At 52.0% G+C, this 16,106-nt stretch overlaps 1 protein-coding gene across 5 annotated transcripts in view; it reads left to right on the forward strand.

Moving 5' to 3' along the window:
- Positions 1-12,717: 12,717 nt before the first annotated feature.
- LOC105474530 (copine 5) overlaps positions 12,718-16,106 on the forward strand; it is a 95,635-nt gene continuing 92,246 nt past the window's right edge. For 2 of the 5 annotated variants that reach the window (XM_011729282.3, XM_071097125.1), the window contains exon 1: positions 12,718-13,435. In XM_011729282.3, coding sequence (XP_011727584.1) covers positions 13,341-13,435 — 95 coding nt within the window. In that variant the 5' untranslated portion in view covers positions 12,718-13,340. The remainder of the gene's footprint in view (positions 13,436-16,106) is intronic. The other 3 variants (XM_071097126.1, XM_071097127.1, XM_011729283.3) reach the window with 3 other exon arrangements.

The raw sequence follows: 16,106 nt of genomic DNA on the forward strand, positions 1-16,106 counted from the left end.
GTAGTGAGGTCCTAGAGGTCACATTTGTCCAACATGAAACTGGGGAGGGGGATTTTCCTAAGAGCAAGGGCAGTCAGGACCATGAGCCAATCTTCTGCCTCTTGGAGCAGAGCTCTCCACCTCATCCTGGTGATCTTGGAAGAGTGAAGAGGTTCAAGGCACAGGATGAGCTTCAACAGCTGCTGGCTTTCGCTACTAGGATTGAGCTTTATGAAAGTGTTCTGTTCCCACGACAGTACAACATGGACTTCAGACCCTGGTATGTGGCACTGAGATACCCTGTGTGGACACCAGGGTGGGTAAGATTGTGTGGTCAGTAGACATCACAGAAAATGCAGGGAAAAGAGCATCAACAATGATGACATTGAGGGAAAGAGCTCTGGAACTTGACTGTCGGGGTTCAGATCCCAGCTCCACCACTTACCAGCAGCATGAACTTAAGTTTCTTAATTTCTCTGTATTTTACTTTCTTCCACTATAAAATGAGAATAATGGGCCAAACCTCAAGGGCTAATGTGAAGATTAAATGAGCTAGAACAGGTATTTAGAACAGGAACTGGCATTTAGAAAACACCCCCAAAATGCTAGTTGTTATTACCAGTGGCCCTGGAAGCCACCACACACCTCTCCTGCCTCTTCATCTCAACATGTCCACAGCCTGACCTGTCTCAGCCTCTCACCTCACAGTCTCTCCCTCCCACTGGGCTAACCTCTGAGAACAAGGACCTTGTCTAACTCCCGTCTGTGAGTCTTCCCAACACCTTGTGTAGTGCTTTGAGGTTATTGCTGAATGCATCAAATAAAATGTTCTCCATCAGAAAAAGATTGAGATCCTCTTATAGAAATCACTGTACCCCAACTCTCCAAACCCAGGCTTCAGCTGGTATGGCAGCCAAGCCTTTCCACTGAGCTCTCTGGAAGTCCTCAGCCTGATGTATTTTTGGATTGTGTCTCCAGAATATGTCAAAATAGCGTTCCCCACACAAACACGATTGCTACCCCCAGATCCTCGAGCCAGTCAGAGCCGTCACTGGGGCCCCTTTTGGCACCACATTCTTGCAACATGTGGAGGAGGGAGCATTGAAAAGCACGGTAAAGCGGTGGAGTTTACTGCCTACAAAGAAGCACTTTGTGGTCTCAGAGTCCTGTCACCTAAAGAGTGAGCTACTACTTTTTAGGTAAATGCCAAGATAGCGGAATCTTCCAGCAACACTCTTACAGATGAGAGAGAAGCAAAGTGGGAAGAAAACATGTTAGGGTCTTACCCTAAGGTTGGCTTGGCCTGATTTGGGAATTGGGTTCCCGATTGTCCTTCCAAACGGATAACTCAAGATACTTAATTGCATCTGAAACCACAACCTTGCCAGTTGTGGGCAAGGTTTATGGACCGAGGGCTGTGAGGCCTTTTTGTGACCTTGGATGAATCACTTTACCTCTGGAACTTGGAGTGCTCATTCATTAAGGGAAGATTTGAACTAGCCCCCAGTTTGGGAATCTAGGTCATTCTGAGAAGATTCCTCCAGCTGCCAAGTTTCCATTTAGCATGCTATTTTGGAAATTTGCCACTAGAGGCCACTGTGAATATAGTTTAGCCTTGCAGCTTTTTCTAAAGGCAGAAGGCTGCGGAAGCCTTTCGTGAGTTACTAAGACATGCCTGCTATTTCTTGGTTGTGGAAAGCCAGCAACTGATCAGATTGTGAGAGGGTAGAGTTGAGACATCCGCCTGGCACAGAATGATCCTGTAAACGTGCTCCGTTGGCACAGGCCGGCCAACCTTCTTTATTGTCTGCGGGGCTGGATGGAGGAGCCCTCTGTGCATGGAAAGGTTGGCTGAGTCCTGTGACTGGGTGCTGGTTCTGTAGCGTACCTTCTAAAGGGCTAGTTCCCTCTTGGCTGCTTAATATTCTGCTTTACAGTTGAATTCATTCAGTCAACAAGTAATTTTGGAGCTCCTCTTGTACATCCACCACCAGTAAATATTTTCCTAGAATCAGAGAAAGTCAACGAAAAGGAACCTTAGAGGAAAGCAAAATGTTACTGTCCCTTCTGTGTTTCATGGTCTGTGGATGCTCCTTGTACGTATTTTTCTCTCAATCCCCCAAACCAGCCTCCCGAAGTTGATGTCATTATGCCCAATTCCTGGATGAGCAAACTGAAGACCAAAGGCAAGTAGCACAAAGCCTTGTACAGACTGAATGGATGGAATAAAGGGCCGGACCTTGCAAGGCTAATAAAAGGCAGGGTTGGGGCTTGAATATGGGAATTTGGATCCCAAATTCTGCTCTTTTCCTATGATCTCCACCTTTGACATACAGAGGAGGAAGATGAGGTGCAGGAAAAGAATAATTTGGTGGCAGGACAGAGGTTAAAACCTGAATCTCCTGCCTTACAGGCTGGGGGTGTTCAACTGACTTCTCCATCCTAGAGTGTCCCCAATCCAAGCTGGCTGGCTGGCCCTAGCCTTAGCTGTCTCCACGCTCCTTCCAAGCAGAGCCTGAACCAGGCCTGTGGAGACGCAGCAGGAGGGAGGGCACACAAATGACCCTCATCAGGATGTTTATTGGACCATAACTGTATTATCGTCACCACTCAGCTAATCTCATAGAAATCACTTTCCTCTCCGTGAGGATCTGGCCACAACTCCATTAAGAGCTGCTGCCCTGCATACCTGTGAGGAAGCTCTTGTCAGCAGAAATAGTGGAGAGGAGGGAGAAGTCATATTTCTACTTCCTCATTACACTGACGGGAGCAAGTGGCAATTTCACATTCACTGTAGAAGAAAGGACCTCAAAGGAAAGGGAGTTCGAAGTTCATGATTTTGGGGGCAACATTCGGCTCTGAAGGAAATGTTTCCTTTGTGCTTCCCTTTTTTTTTTTTTTTAAGACAGAGTCTCGCTCTGTCGCCCAGGCTGGAGTGCAGTGGCGCGATCTTGGCTCACTGCCAGCTCTGCCTCCCAGGTTCACACCATTCTCCTGCCTCAGCCTCCCGAGTAGCTGGGACTACAGGCGCCCACCACCACGCCCGGCTAATTTTTTGTATTTTTAGTAGAGAAGGGGTTTCACCGTGTTAGCCAGGATGGTCTTGATCTCCTGACCTCGTGATCCGCCCGCCTTGGCCTCCCAAAGTGCTGGGATTACAGGCATGAGCCACCGCGCCTGGCCTGTGCTTCCCTTTTTGAAAGCATTTGTGTTGCTGTTTAAGATCAAATAAGAGAAGGGAAGGAATTTGTGTTTGAAGAACTCACGATATAATAACTCATGTTATTCCATTGATTCTCTCTGAAGAGCTGTGGACCCGGCATCACAATGCCCCTCTCATAGATGAGTCCATCTCATAGATGAAGGCACTGCCTTAGTTGGCTGGACCTTGGCAGGGCTGAGCTAGGAGTCTATTCTCTCCCTCTATTGCACTCTCACTTCACACAGGGATGGTTTCCCTTCCATTCTTTTTCCCCTTCTCACTCCAGCTGAAAAAATATGGAAACTAGTTTTCAGGTCAGGACTAGTCACTGTCTGACTTTGGTAACTTCCTTTCCCAAGCCTTAGTTTTTCCATCTGTAGAATGAGAGGCCCAGACTCTCATTCTAACTGCATCTAGTTTAAACCTCTATGATTTTATAATGGTATTTTTCTCCCAGAGAGCTCCCAGCACATCCTCATCTAATTGGAATCTTATGCCAACTCTGGAAGGAATGGTAGTATGGTTATATTGTTAACCCCATTTTTAAGCTGGAGGAAGAGACCAGAGAACCCGGCACTCTGTTGCGAACTCCCCCCTGGCCCCCGCCTCAGCAGGCCCATTATCTCCGAGGAGCTGTCAGCAGCAGCTCCCGAGCCTGACACCTGAGCCTCACCCAGGCTCCTGACAGAATTATCAGAGAACTGGGGAACAAATACTTCTCGTCATCGGGGCAACGGTTCTTAGCCAGAGGTGGAGGAAGCAAGATGTGAAGTGTGTCTGATGAGTTCCTCTCCCAGTGTAGGGTCAGAGCTAATAAAACCCAAGGAAATCTCGGCGGACTGCTGGAGATGCGAGCAGGCGAGCGCTGGGGGCAGGGCCACCGGGACTTAAGCTTCCACACAAAGCCAGGCTTGTGGCATTTTGTGCACGTTTCAGTTACCTTCGGCAGCCAGGCAGGAAAATACAAGCAGCTTGGCATGAAAATGAATTTAGAGCTTAAAAGAAAAAAAGCGTTTCACCCTCAGTGGCTTCTCAGGCTGCCTGGGACAGGTACAGCCAGGGGAGGCAGTTCCCAAGGAGCAAAGAATCTAAGGGCTGGAGTGAAATGTCAGTTCCCTTCCCCTCCCACACACATGGCCTGAGGGAGGGAGGGGTGGAGTCCTGCAGCTTGAGCCGAAGACCCTCACAGGCTGGAGCAGGAGAGAAAATCAGCTGCTCCGTCTCCGCCCTTGATGCCAATCGGGAAAGCATCAAGTGTTGGGAGGCTGAGACTTCAGGGTGGGACCTAGTTTGCTTTTAAGCATCCGAAGAAATGTGAGGACTCATTTTCCATTTCCCAAGATGCTCAAACAAGAGGAAATGAGTTTACATTGAATGGAGAGAGAGAGTTCAGGAGGCCTAAGAGTAGACTGGCTGGCTGGGGGGGTAATGTACTTAAATGAAATTAAACCCAGCACAAAGAAAGAGAAGGAGGCTGAGGCTGAGGCTGGGAAAGGCCAGGCTGTGGAGTACAAGGGTTAGAAGGCCCAGTCCCTGCCTTCAGGGCACATCCCCTGCCAAGGGAGAAAGGGGGAACAGGTCCACCAAAGTGAAGAGTTTGGGTGTTCAGTGGAAAAAGAAACTTGGTTAGACTGGGAGAATCTAGGCTAGCTTCTTGGAAGAGATGGTACTTGAAACATGGGTAGGATTTGGGCCGGGCAGAGAGGAAATGGCAGGAAGAAAGGCCCAGGGGCAACCAGATGGGACTGGTTCCAGTTGGATATACCTGGTAGTGAGGGTGGGGCAATGAAAGGTCACTTTGGTCTTCCTTGTGCCAAATGGCACAGATGGCACATCCCTGCTTATCAATCAACAGAAAGTCAAGGCAACCCATCCCCCTTTGAAGGAGCTGAGGTGAAGGAAGAAAGGATCCAGGAGACCGATTCCAATCAGGGTGTCTATGAGCTCTTGGCTCTAATTGCTGCTTTTAACCAAACAAACAACGTTGGTTGAATTTCTTTCCTTCTCTAGACCTCAGTTCCCAGATCTGTAAAATCTAGGCAAGTTGGATTATCTTTAAAGTCCTTTGCAGGACTGAGGCCTCTAATCCCATGACTGACAATATTAAGCTAAACATTGGGTTAAATGTGTATGAGGTTGGGGGTAGAGGAGGTTACAGACTGGGATGTCTACACTTGGACATAGTGAAGAGTGGAAGGGTCACGGCCTGGGCACAGATACTGTGGCGCTGGGCTAGGCACTGCAGATGTGTGAGGGGCTCAGATCTGGGCCTGGGCCATGGCAGAGGCTGAGGCTTCTAGACAGGCCCCTGAGCCAGGCCGGGGAGCAGAGGCACTGCCCTAAGGAGCAAAGACAGCAGCTTTGGACACACATCGTTCTAGGTTTGCACCCTGTCTCTGCCGCTGACCTGTGTGAGCTTGGGCAAATTAAATTACTGAACTACTTTGGGCCTTAGTGTCCTTATCTGAAAAGATGAAGCAAGTAATGCCTATTATTCTCCTACAGATTTCCTAGAACATAAACTCAAAATTCACGCTGTAACCCCACTGGACCGAGCTTCTGAGGAGACTGTGTCTCCCTCATCTTTCTCTCCCTCATGGTGAACTATGCACAGCACATGGTACAGAGGAGCACAGTTTTGTTAAGTGGGACAATGAGCTTATTGTGAGGATTAAATATGTGATGGAGGCCAGGCGCAGTGACTCACACCTGTAATCCCAGTACTTTGGGAGGCCGAGATAGGAGGATTGCTTGAGGCCAGGAGTTTAAGACCAACCTGGGCAACACAGTGAGATCTTGTCTTTAAAACATTAAATTTAATTTAAAAAATAAGGTTGGGTGCGGTGGCTCATGCCTGTAATCCCAGCACTTTGGGAGGCCAATGTGGGTGGATCATGAGGTCAGGAGATCGAGACCAGCCTGGCTAACATGGTGAAACCACTTCTCTACTAAAAATACAAAAAATTAGCTGGGCGTGGTGGCGGGCGCCTGTAGTCCCAGCTACCCGGGAGGCTGAGGCAAGAGAATTGCTTGAACCTGGGAGGCGTAGGTTGCAGTGAGCCGAGATCATGCCACTGCATTCTAGCCTGGGCGACAGAGCAAGACTCCATCTCAATAAATAAATAAATTTTTAAAATAAAAAATAAATGTGTGATGGATGTTAAATTCTTACATGCTTATTGCATGGTGGGTCCTTAGTTAACACATAAGAATCCCTTCCCTTCTCTGTGGTGTTGGTCACAATGTGATAGTTGTTAAACAACAAGTAAACAGCTGAATTCATGACAGATGCTGAATAAATGCTTGGGGGTGGGGAGATAGAGAAGATGTGTGTGGTGGGGGAGATTCAGGCCCTGTCTGAGACTGACACATGGTCACCAGGGGTCCTCATGAAGGAGTCACTGTTTTGAAAGCCAACAGTGGACTTGGATATAGTCACCTCACAAACTGGGCACCTACCATGTGTCAGGCCCTGCCCTAGGAGCTTGGGATGCAACAGTGAACAAGACAAAGTCCTTGCCTGCAGAAAGCTTCCATCCTAGTGGGGGAAACAGACAAGGATCATGCTATGAAAAAAAAATAAAGGTGTTTAAGGGAAATGAGAGCAACACGGTACTATGTTGGGTAGTGTGGCCAGAAAAGCCTCTTCAAGGAGAGGGCATTGAGGCAGAGACCTGAGGGGCCTGAGCGACCCAGAGGAGAGTGGTCTGGGCTGAGGGAGTAGCAAATAGAAAGGCCCTGAGGCAGGTGCCTGCAGGGCCAGTGAGGGGCCAGTGTGGCTGGAATGGAGTCAGTGTCAGGGAGAAAGCAGAGATGAAGTCAGGTCACGAGCAGAGCCCAAAGTCCAGCAAGTCCTTTTTCCGCAGAATGAGATGGGAGCCAGGGGAGGGTCTTAAGCAGAGGAGCGACATGACCTGACTTTGGTTCTAAGTGGATACCCTGGTTGCTGTGAAGGTTCTGGTTTCTAGATTATAAGCACGGGGGCCTCCCTCACTTGGAAAAGCAGGAGTGGCTGGAAGGAAGAGGAGGCTAAGAGAAGTGAGCAGGGAGCTGGTGCCCACCAGGTTGCAGACAGATGCCAGGGCCAGGCAGGGTGGAGGGGTGGATCCTGGGGGCAGAAAGGGCTACTGGGCTGGCAGCAGGAGGGCCATGGGGCTTCTTGCCCAGATAGAACATGGACTGAGCTAGCTGACACTGTGACACAGGGAGAGGCGGAAGGGAGGGGCTGCATGGGCTCTGGTTGGGATGGTGGGTCATTAAGCAGGGAGGCTGCCACCCTTCCAGCAGGAATGAGGGACTGGAGACATGGAGAGCCCCGTGGCTGGCCTCTTGCCACACCTTCGGAGACAGGTCCTCATTGCTCTTCAGAACCTGGCCTCGCTGTTATTCATGGAGTTTCTTATCAAGGGAAGAGTCGGATGACCTTGAGTCCATCACTCATCCTCTTTAAGCTTTTCAGTAAAAGAAGGAGTTTAACCTGGATGGTCTCCAACCAAGTCCCTTCTAGGATTTCTATTAATGGGTGGAATCAGACACTGCATCTCCCCTGCCTCTCTAGTGCGATGATGGTTTCAGTTCCCGCCATGCCCTGTCTTTCCTTCTCTCCCTGGGGCTACCATGAATAGTGGTGCAGGGTGTTTAGTGCACAAGGACACCCAGCCGAGGGCGTGAGTGAAGGCTCAATCCAGCCCACGTTCTGCCCAGCAAACCGTGTGCCCTGCCTGACTCAACGTTGCATTTACCCAAAGTAAAGAATGCCTTTTTCTAGTTTGTTCTAGGTGCAGCTGGGCAGCCCCACTTTCCTGTCCCCTGCACAACCCCGCTTCTGCTCTTCTGTGCCCTTTTCTCCCACCATCCCCAGCCTCAAACAGGGGAGAGGAGGGCAGCATTTATAAGTAGTGCTTCGGGAGGGGTGAGGGACAGCAGCTGTCTCTTCTGTGAGGAGCTCTGCCCCCTAAGCCCGGTGGTGCTTTTCCTCTCCTTATCAATGCTGTGAGTTGCCTCTCAAAATTGCTCTGCCGTCATTAACACCGTGGATTAGGTCAGATGAGAGCATGTTTGCAGTCTTGGATGGCAAAGGCAAAACGCTGATGCTGATTATTCCAGATCTTCTGGGCATGGCCCATTCCGTGCTTGACGTTCTTAATCAGAGGGACGAGCGGTAGTTACGTGGCGGGTGGGCCAGGGCCATGGTTGTTTCTAATCTGGCTGCCGGGCGCAGACGGCACGTCTGCAGCACCTGCCAGCCCACGCACTGGCCTGCCTGGACATCACAAGTGACCAGGGTTACTCGGCACTATCGTATCTCTCAAAGAAGAAACAGCTCCTCCAATGGCAACATCTGTGGAGCTGCTTTTGAACCATCAGCAATTCATTTGAGCAAGAGCTGGGAGCATTTCTCCCCTGGGCCTGATCAGTAAGTTTTTTTCTTTTCTTTTTTTTTTTTTTTTTTTGAGGCAGAGTTTCGCTTTGTCGCCCAGGCTAGAGTGCACTGGCGTGATCTCAGCTCACTGCAACCTCCACTTCCCAGGTTCAAGCAATTCTCCTGCCTCAGCCTCCTAAGTAGCTGGGATTACAGGCATGCGCCACCACGCCAGGCTAATTTTTTTGTATTTTTAGTAGAGAGAGGGTTTTGCCATATTGGTCAGGCTGGTCTCAAACTCCTGAGCTCAGGTGATCCATCTGCCTCAGCCTCCCAAAGTGCTGGGATTACAGACGTGAGCCTCTGTGCCCAGCTCCTGATCAGTAAGTTTTATGTTCTGGTTGGCCACACAGCAGCAGGGTGTCTTTCAGACCGCCCCTCCTCCAGTGTCCCCTTCTGAAAAGGCTCTGTGCCCAGCGGAGGTTGTGGCCTTGCGTCACGGCCCCTCACCTCCTAGCCTCATATTCTACCTCCACCAACCCTGACCCTGTGCTTCAGCCACACTCCAGCCCCCAATCACAGATCTCTGGCCCTTCCTCATGCTGGTCCCCTGCCAGGAATGCCTGCACAGCCTTGTCCTCCAGGCAGAAGTTCATCATCTGTAGCAGCCGCTGCCTTGCCAGTGCCCACCGCAGCCCCTAACTTTTCCCACTGCAGTGTGCTTCAGTCCCACGCCAGACTGCATTTCTTTGCCTGAGGCTTTCTCTGGCTTCTGGAACCTGCATTGCCCCTCTGTGCTGGTTAGGCCAGAAGTGCCAGGAAATTAATATCCTCCAGAAGCAGCCCTCAGCCACTGAGCCAATGACTGGCAGAAGTTGATATAAACATATCCCAGCTTCCTCACCCCTCTGCAGCCTAAGTTTGAAGTGTGTCCTACAGTCTCCCAGAGTTCTGCAGCAGGACTATACTCTAGTTGCCTAGAGCGATGACTGGCTTGATAAAGCACCTTTTATTGTCTACCTTCCCTTCCCCATCTCACTTCTGCCCTCATGAATGGATTAATGCCCTTATTAAAGGCATTATCCCTGAGCTAGGCCCTTTTTTGCCATTCTGCCTTCCACCATGTGAGGAAGTGTTTGCCCCTCTGGAGGACACAGCAACAAGGACCATCTTGGAAGCAGAGACCTGGCCCTCACCAGACGCCATACCTGCCGGCACCTTGATCTTAAACTTCTCAGCCTCTAGAAGTGTGAGAAATACATTTCTATTATTATATAAATAATATTTATGATTATAAAGTATTTTGTTACAGCAGCAGGAAGAGACCAAGACACCTCCCGAATGTACTACTCACATACAAATCTTTGTCTCAGGGTCTGCTTCTAGGGGAAACAAACTTCTAAGACATCATCTCAATGTCCATCTCAGTATCACTTCCTTTCCTTTTTGCAGTTTCCCCTGATCCTGACCCTCCCATCTTCCCATTCCTGGGGCAGAACCATTGGTCACTCTTCTCTGTTCCCAGAGCACACATTTTTTTTTTTTTTTTTTTTTTTTTTTTTTGAGACGGAGTCTCGCTCTGTTGCCTAGACTGGAGTGCAGTGATGCAATCTAGGCTCACTGCAACCTCTGCCTCCCAGGTTCAAGCAATTCCCCTGCCTCAGCCTCCCAAGTAACTGGGATTACAGGCGCCTGCCACATACCCGGCTAATTTTTTTGTATTTTTGGTAGAGACGGGGTTTCACCATGTTGGCCAGGCTGGTCTCAAACTCCTCACCTCGAGTGATCCATTCACCTCAGCCTCCCAAAGTACTGGGATTACAGGCGTGAGCCACTGTGCTGGGCCTCCCAGAGCCCTTTCTACCTACCTCAACAGCATTCCTCATGCTGCATTGCAGTTTCTCCCTCTTCATGTCCTGGGGCCCCCAGTAGCCTGGGAACTCTTTGGGGATAGATACTGTGTCCTTTTTGCCTTTTTATTATCTGAGCCTAGGACTGCACCTAGCACACAGCATGTGTCATATACTTACATATTTTTCTTTCTTTCTTTTTTCTTTTTTTTTTTTGGCCAAATAGCCACCAGTGAAAGTGCAATGACTTAAAGGGAATGGAGTGACACAGACAAGTGTCTACATTTTTCTAGAAAGAGACCCTGGGGCTGCTACTCCAAATGCTGTCACTTTGCAAGGTTACTGGATAGAACTTCCATCTTACTACTCATTTGCTCAACAACCTGCAATGGCCTCATTTCATGGATGACTTTCCATTGTCTGGCCCTATCCTAAGAGAGAGTGAAACCTCTTGCTCAGAGTCAGGCTTTGGTCTCAACTGCCTTGTTTCACATTCTCACTATGCCAATCCCCAGCTGGGTGATGATGAGTAAGTTACTTAGCCTCTCTGGGCACTGGCTTCCTTACTTATTAAATGTAGACAATATTAGGTTGGTGGAAGTAACTGCAGCTTTTCCCATTAAAAGTAGTAATATCTCACTTATAAAATTATTTTGAGAATTTAAAATCATGCGTGGTCCCTGTGAATATGCTATAAACCACTGATTTATACAGTTTAAAATGGTAATTTTATGGTATGTGACTAATATTTCAAAAAAAAATTAAGCATGGTGTCTGGCCCAGATCTTTGAAAATTAAACGATGCTAATTATTGTTATGAACAAGGTTTCCCAAAGGCCCTATCACTGGGCCAGGCACACAGCAGATGCTCAGTAAATACTCCTGGAATGAATGGAGAAAATATTCCACAAGTATGCTTTGATCATTGTTTATGCCAGGTATGTGGGGGATGGGGAACATAGAGATTCCGAGTTCAGTTTTGCATCCTCAGGAAGGGAAGACAGAATTATTATCCGTGGAGTGGGGCCTCCTGACCCAGCCGTGCCAGGCTGTCAGAGGAATTACAGCCTCTGCCCCTTGCTGCCTGTTCCAGGAGGCAGAACCCAGTCCAGCTGATTCTGAGCCATGGGTAAATTGTCCTAGGCAGAGGAATGTGTTCTTGTATTTATCTTTGACTGACAGTATATGATGTTCTGGGAATTGAGTTCAAACAGAATCCGGAGGAGCCCCTTATAGTCCCGCTGCCACAGACAAGGCCCAGAGGGCGCAGCTCTGCCCAGCCCAGCACCAGGTTTTTGGCCTCCGCGCCAGCCCGAGGCACATCGGCTTCGATGTGCCAGGAGGTGGATGAGGAAGTGGACGCTCCAGCTCTGCAAAGCTTAAGCTGAGGCTGAGGATGGGCTAGAGTCAAGTCTAGGTGTGCAGCCTTACTCAGGGAGACGCCTCTGCGCTGCAACCTCAGGCCCGGGAGGGCAAGGCTGGGCTAGGGAGGGGGATCGCGAGGGGCTTGGCTGGGAAGAGGACTGCAGGAGAGGTGTCCCAACTCTCCCCTCGCTCCCCAAGCACACAGCACGCGCCTACTCGGTGCTGGTTGCATAGAAGCCCAGGGAGCTCGGGCCGATCTCCCAGTCTGGTTGCCACCAGACTGGGTGGCAGGAGCTTCTAGACCTGGAGGCTGGCTCAGTCGTGTGGTCACGACGGGCGGGGGAGTGGAAGGGCGCTGGCGCGTGGTTTCGGCAGCCGACTTGGCGAGGCCGCGGCTGGCGGGAACCACGGATGGGGGAGGCGCCCATGCACCGACCCCACCTGGGCCACTGGGAAACCGAGGTAGTCCCTCCTGGCACCGGGGTCGCCCCCACACACCTCCCCTGAAGGAGATGTAGGGTCTGTTTCTGGACTGAGACCTGCCCCCGAGTAGGGCGCACACTTAGCAGAGACCCTCCTCCCCAAGACCCTGGGAAGGGATCTTTTTTGCACACCTCCCTCCCACTTATGCCCCCTCTCCGCCTTGCATAGACCTTTCTCAAAAAAAAGAGACCTCTCCCTCCCCCAGGATGGAGTCCCCTGATGGGAGATAGGGGTGGTGAGTGGGGGCGGGAGCACACGAAGGCGCGCGCGACCAGGACCACTTCTTGCTGTCACCACGTCCCCAGCATCTGGACCGCGTCCCCCGGCCCGCCACGCGCGCACACACACACACACACACGCGCGCACACACACACGCTCACACTCACCCTGCGCGCAGACCCCGCCCGCGGCCCCGCCCCGGCCCCTGCGGGCGCCCCCTCTGGCGCTCCCGGGTGGCGGGAGGCTGCGGCTTCGGGCAGATTTGATTTTCCCGCAGCCCGGGCGCCCAGGAGCCGAAGCCCGAGCCGAGGAGGTGGCGCTCGCAGCCGCGTCCCAGCCCCGTCGCCGCCGGCGCCGAGACCCAGGGAGAGGCGGCGCAGCCCGGGCGCCCCGGGCTCCGCGCTGCCGGCGCCCCGCCACCCCCGCTGCCAGCGCCCCATCCGGCGCCTCCCGCCCCTGACGCCCCTCTCCCTGTCTCCTGCATCCCCTCTACCGCTGCCCACAGACGCGCGTCCCTCTCCTGGTGCCCCTCTCCACGACTCCGCGCGTCCCTCCCGGTGCCCTCTCCCCGCGCCCCTCTGCCCGCGCCCCTCTCTGCCTTCCCCGCTGTGGCCCCGCTCCCTGGGCTCCTTGCCCTTCCCCGCTGGGCACCTAGCCTTCTCGCAGCGTCACCCGAGCCCCCACCTCGATCCGCGGCCCCCGCTCCCTCCGCCCTCTTCCCTCTCTCACTTCCCACGCCCCCTCTTCGCGCTCCTCTCTCCTCCCCTTGCCGCCCAGCCCTGGCTCTGGAGTTGGGGGAGAGCCCAGGGCTCCAGTCGCTCCGGAGGAGGCGTGAATCGCGCAGGGATTGACTAATTTGGGGTGGGGGGTGCGGTGGGCGATGGAGCAGCCTGAGGACATGGCGTCGCTGAGCGAGTTCGACTCCTTGGCGGGCAGCATCCCGGCCACCAAGGTGGAGATCACCGTGTCCTGCAGGTGAGCCTCCCGCTGGCCGGGTCCCCTTGCCCCCGGCTCTGGTCGCAGAGCCCCGAGGCCCCTGCCGCTTCGATCCTAAACCTCCGCGCGCCCCCTTGCCAGAGTGTCCTGGTCTCCAGGACTGCCCCCCTGCCGATCTGCCAAGAGCCCCTGTCCAGCTGCGGGTGGCGACCGCAGAATAGGAAGCCAGGCTGGGGTCATATCCCAGAAAGTTTGCGCTCCAGGCTGTTGCTTCGAGGAGCTATCAAGATACAGGAACAGGGGGTCCAGGCACCCAAGTGGGGAGAGGCAGTTGGTAAAAGGCTGTACTACGGTCTCTGCTCAGGCTATCTCTGATCACCTCATCCTCAAATCACGAAGTGAGTGATATACTCTCATCCCTCCCAGGCTTCTCCAGCCTCTCCCTTCTATGCCCTCCTCTCTTCTCTCTTTGCCCCTTTGCCCCAGCATCCTGATCTCCCCTCACCACTCTCCCCCACCCCACTGTCCTAGACTCTAGGATTTTAAAGCCTTCCTTCATCTCCCTCAACAATGAAATTGACTCCTGGAAAAAGATCAGATTGACTCGTTCATACCGAGGTGTGGATACATGATAACAACTTAAAGTGGCATCATTAAAAAAATAACTTGGGTCAAAAATGTTAAGCCAAAGGAATAGAACACTGATTGTGAAATTGTAGAGTCCAACAGAGGAGGAGGGGGAATATTTTTGTGGGCTACCACGCCCAAATTCTCACTCATGTCACACAGGGTTTGGGGGTAACTTCTTTGTCTAAGAACTGGGTCTGCCCCAGGTTCTCCTAGCTCGGGGGAAAGCTGCCCCAGGCAGTAAGAGGGTATGGGTGGCAAAGGGGGATTTTTCCCTAGTTCACTCTCTGTGGTTGGCCTAGGATCATGTGCTACAACGCAAGCATCACCCACTTTGAGTTTCCCCCACAGATGCCATGTCCCCTGCCCCAAATAACTGGCAGCCTTTCTGGAGCCCTGGCTGTGCCCTTGTTCCAAATCACCCATCTCATCCTCTTCCAGACTGCTCCCTGGTCAGACCCTTCATGAGAGGTAACCTTGTTGCCCCCAAGCCTGTATTACAAAGTTGTGGCATTGATGAGGTGTAGGTAGAGCCAGAGAGGCTGGGCAGGGGCATGAAAGAGGGAAGGACTCAGGGTGACTTTCTCTTGAAGACTTGGAGGTAAGTGAGAGTGAAGGCTGATCTGGTTGAACGTAGCTGCCCTCCTAAGCCAGGCCCTCTGGGGGCTCCTGTAATAGCTCCCAGGTCCCATACACCATGTCCTCAGGATCATCTCCCAACACCATTTGCATCTTGTCATTACTCTGCTGGGCGATTCCTGATGGCCCATTAGCTCCAGTCTCACCTCCTCAGCCGTCAAAAGTAGCACGGCTTCCCCTCCCTTATCCTGCACGCATATCCCTGCGCCTGGGGCTCCCTCCCAGCCTTCAATCATGCCTGTCCTCTTCAGTTGTCTTGGGATCCTTCCCACCTCCAAGCCTCTGAACAGCCCATTCCCCATCCAGATTTCACTCTTCCTTTATCTCTGCAAGTTCATGACCCCCTTCCCCCGAAAAGCCTGGCCTCATGCTCCCCACTTCCAGGCATCCTCTCAACCATGAGGCACACAGCTCAAATCACTGTCTTCTGGGTCCCCTGGGCCCTAGGTACTCAGCCTGGGCCACAGGGTCACTCACATACTGAGGATGAAACCTCTTGAGACATCTCAGGTGTGCAGACGTCATCCCTCCCCTCTCAAAGCAACTGTGTAAGCATTTGAGGGCAGGGATTCCCACCCTGAGACAGACCCATGCACCCTCTACTCCAGTGGAGAGGAAAGGAGATGGAGGGCAGATATTGTGGCTTTGGAGTCAGACACCTTGAAACAGAATCTCTGCTTCACCACTTGGGGCAAACTTTAAGCCTCAGTTTCCCCCACTTGTCAGGTACAAACAATAAGCAGCATGTACTCATGGAGATGCCTTGTTCACCAAGGTAGCTTGTGTGTTTAGAGCAGTGCCTGGCACTGTGCCAAATACTGTTGGAGGAATTAACTTGCAGGAGTGGAGGAGCATGAAGCACCTAGCAAGCTACTTTGCACTTGCTTGGCACACAGTAGGTGCTCAATAAGTAGCTACAATGATCACCAGAAGGCGGTAGCACCTGGCCCCTCCTGTCTGCTTTCTGAAAGTAAAGATGTCCAAAGGACTCAAACCTCTTGCATAAGAGGCCTTCCCGGGGGATGTGGTTCTGGGGCTGACCCTGGGTCAGTTCCCTTTCGGGGGACATGATCCATGAGCTGAGGAAGACCCTGACCTGGGCCCTACTCATGTTCTCCAGAAAACCAGAGGTTGGGGGAAGTGGGTTTTGGTGGGGAGGGATGAGGAGGGAACAGTCACTTAGAACAGAGGGGAGGTGAGAAAACAGTCTGGATGGCCTTGAAATTGTAGATGCATCTCTTTGCCTCAGCCTGGCCCAACTATTCAGGTTCCAGAACAGAGAGAGAGGAGGAGGAGGAAAAGGAGGAGGAGAGGAGCACAGGGAGGAGGAAGAGATGCAGAGAGTGGCTTTCTCCAGCATATTCTTCACTCCACCGTCGCCAGTTAAAGAGTCAAGTACCTCCCCCCTGCACTCTGTGGTCAGTGCTGTCGGGGCCCCAGGAGA

The sequence above is a fragment of the Macaca nemestrina genome, chromosome 5 (genome assembly GCF_043159975.1).
Source record: "Macaca nemestrina isolate mMacNem1 chromosome 5, mMacNem.hap1, whole genome shotgun sequence".
Taxonomy (NCBI): domain Eukaryota; kingdom Metazoa; phylum Chordata; class Mammalia; order Primates; family Cercopithecidae; genus Macaca; species Macaca nemestrina.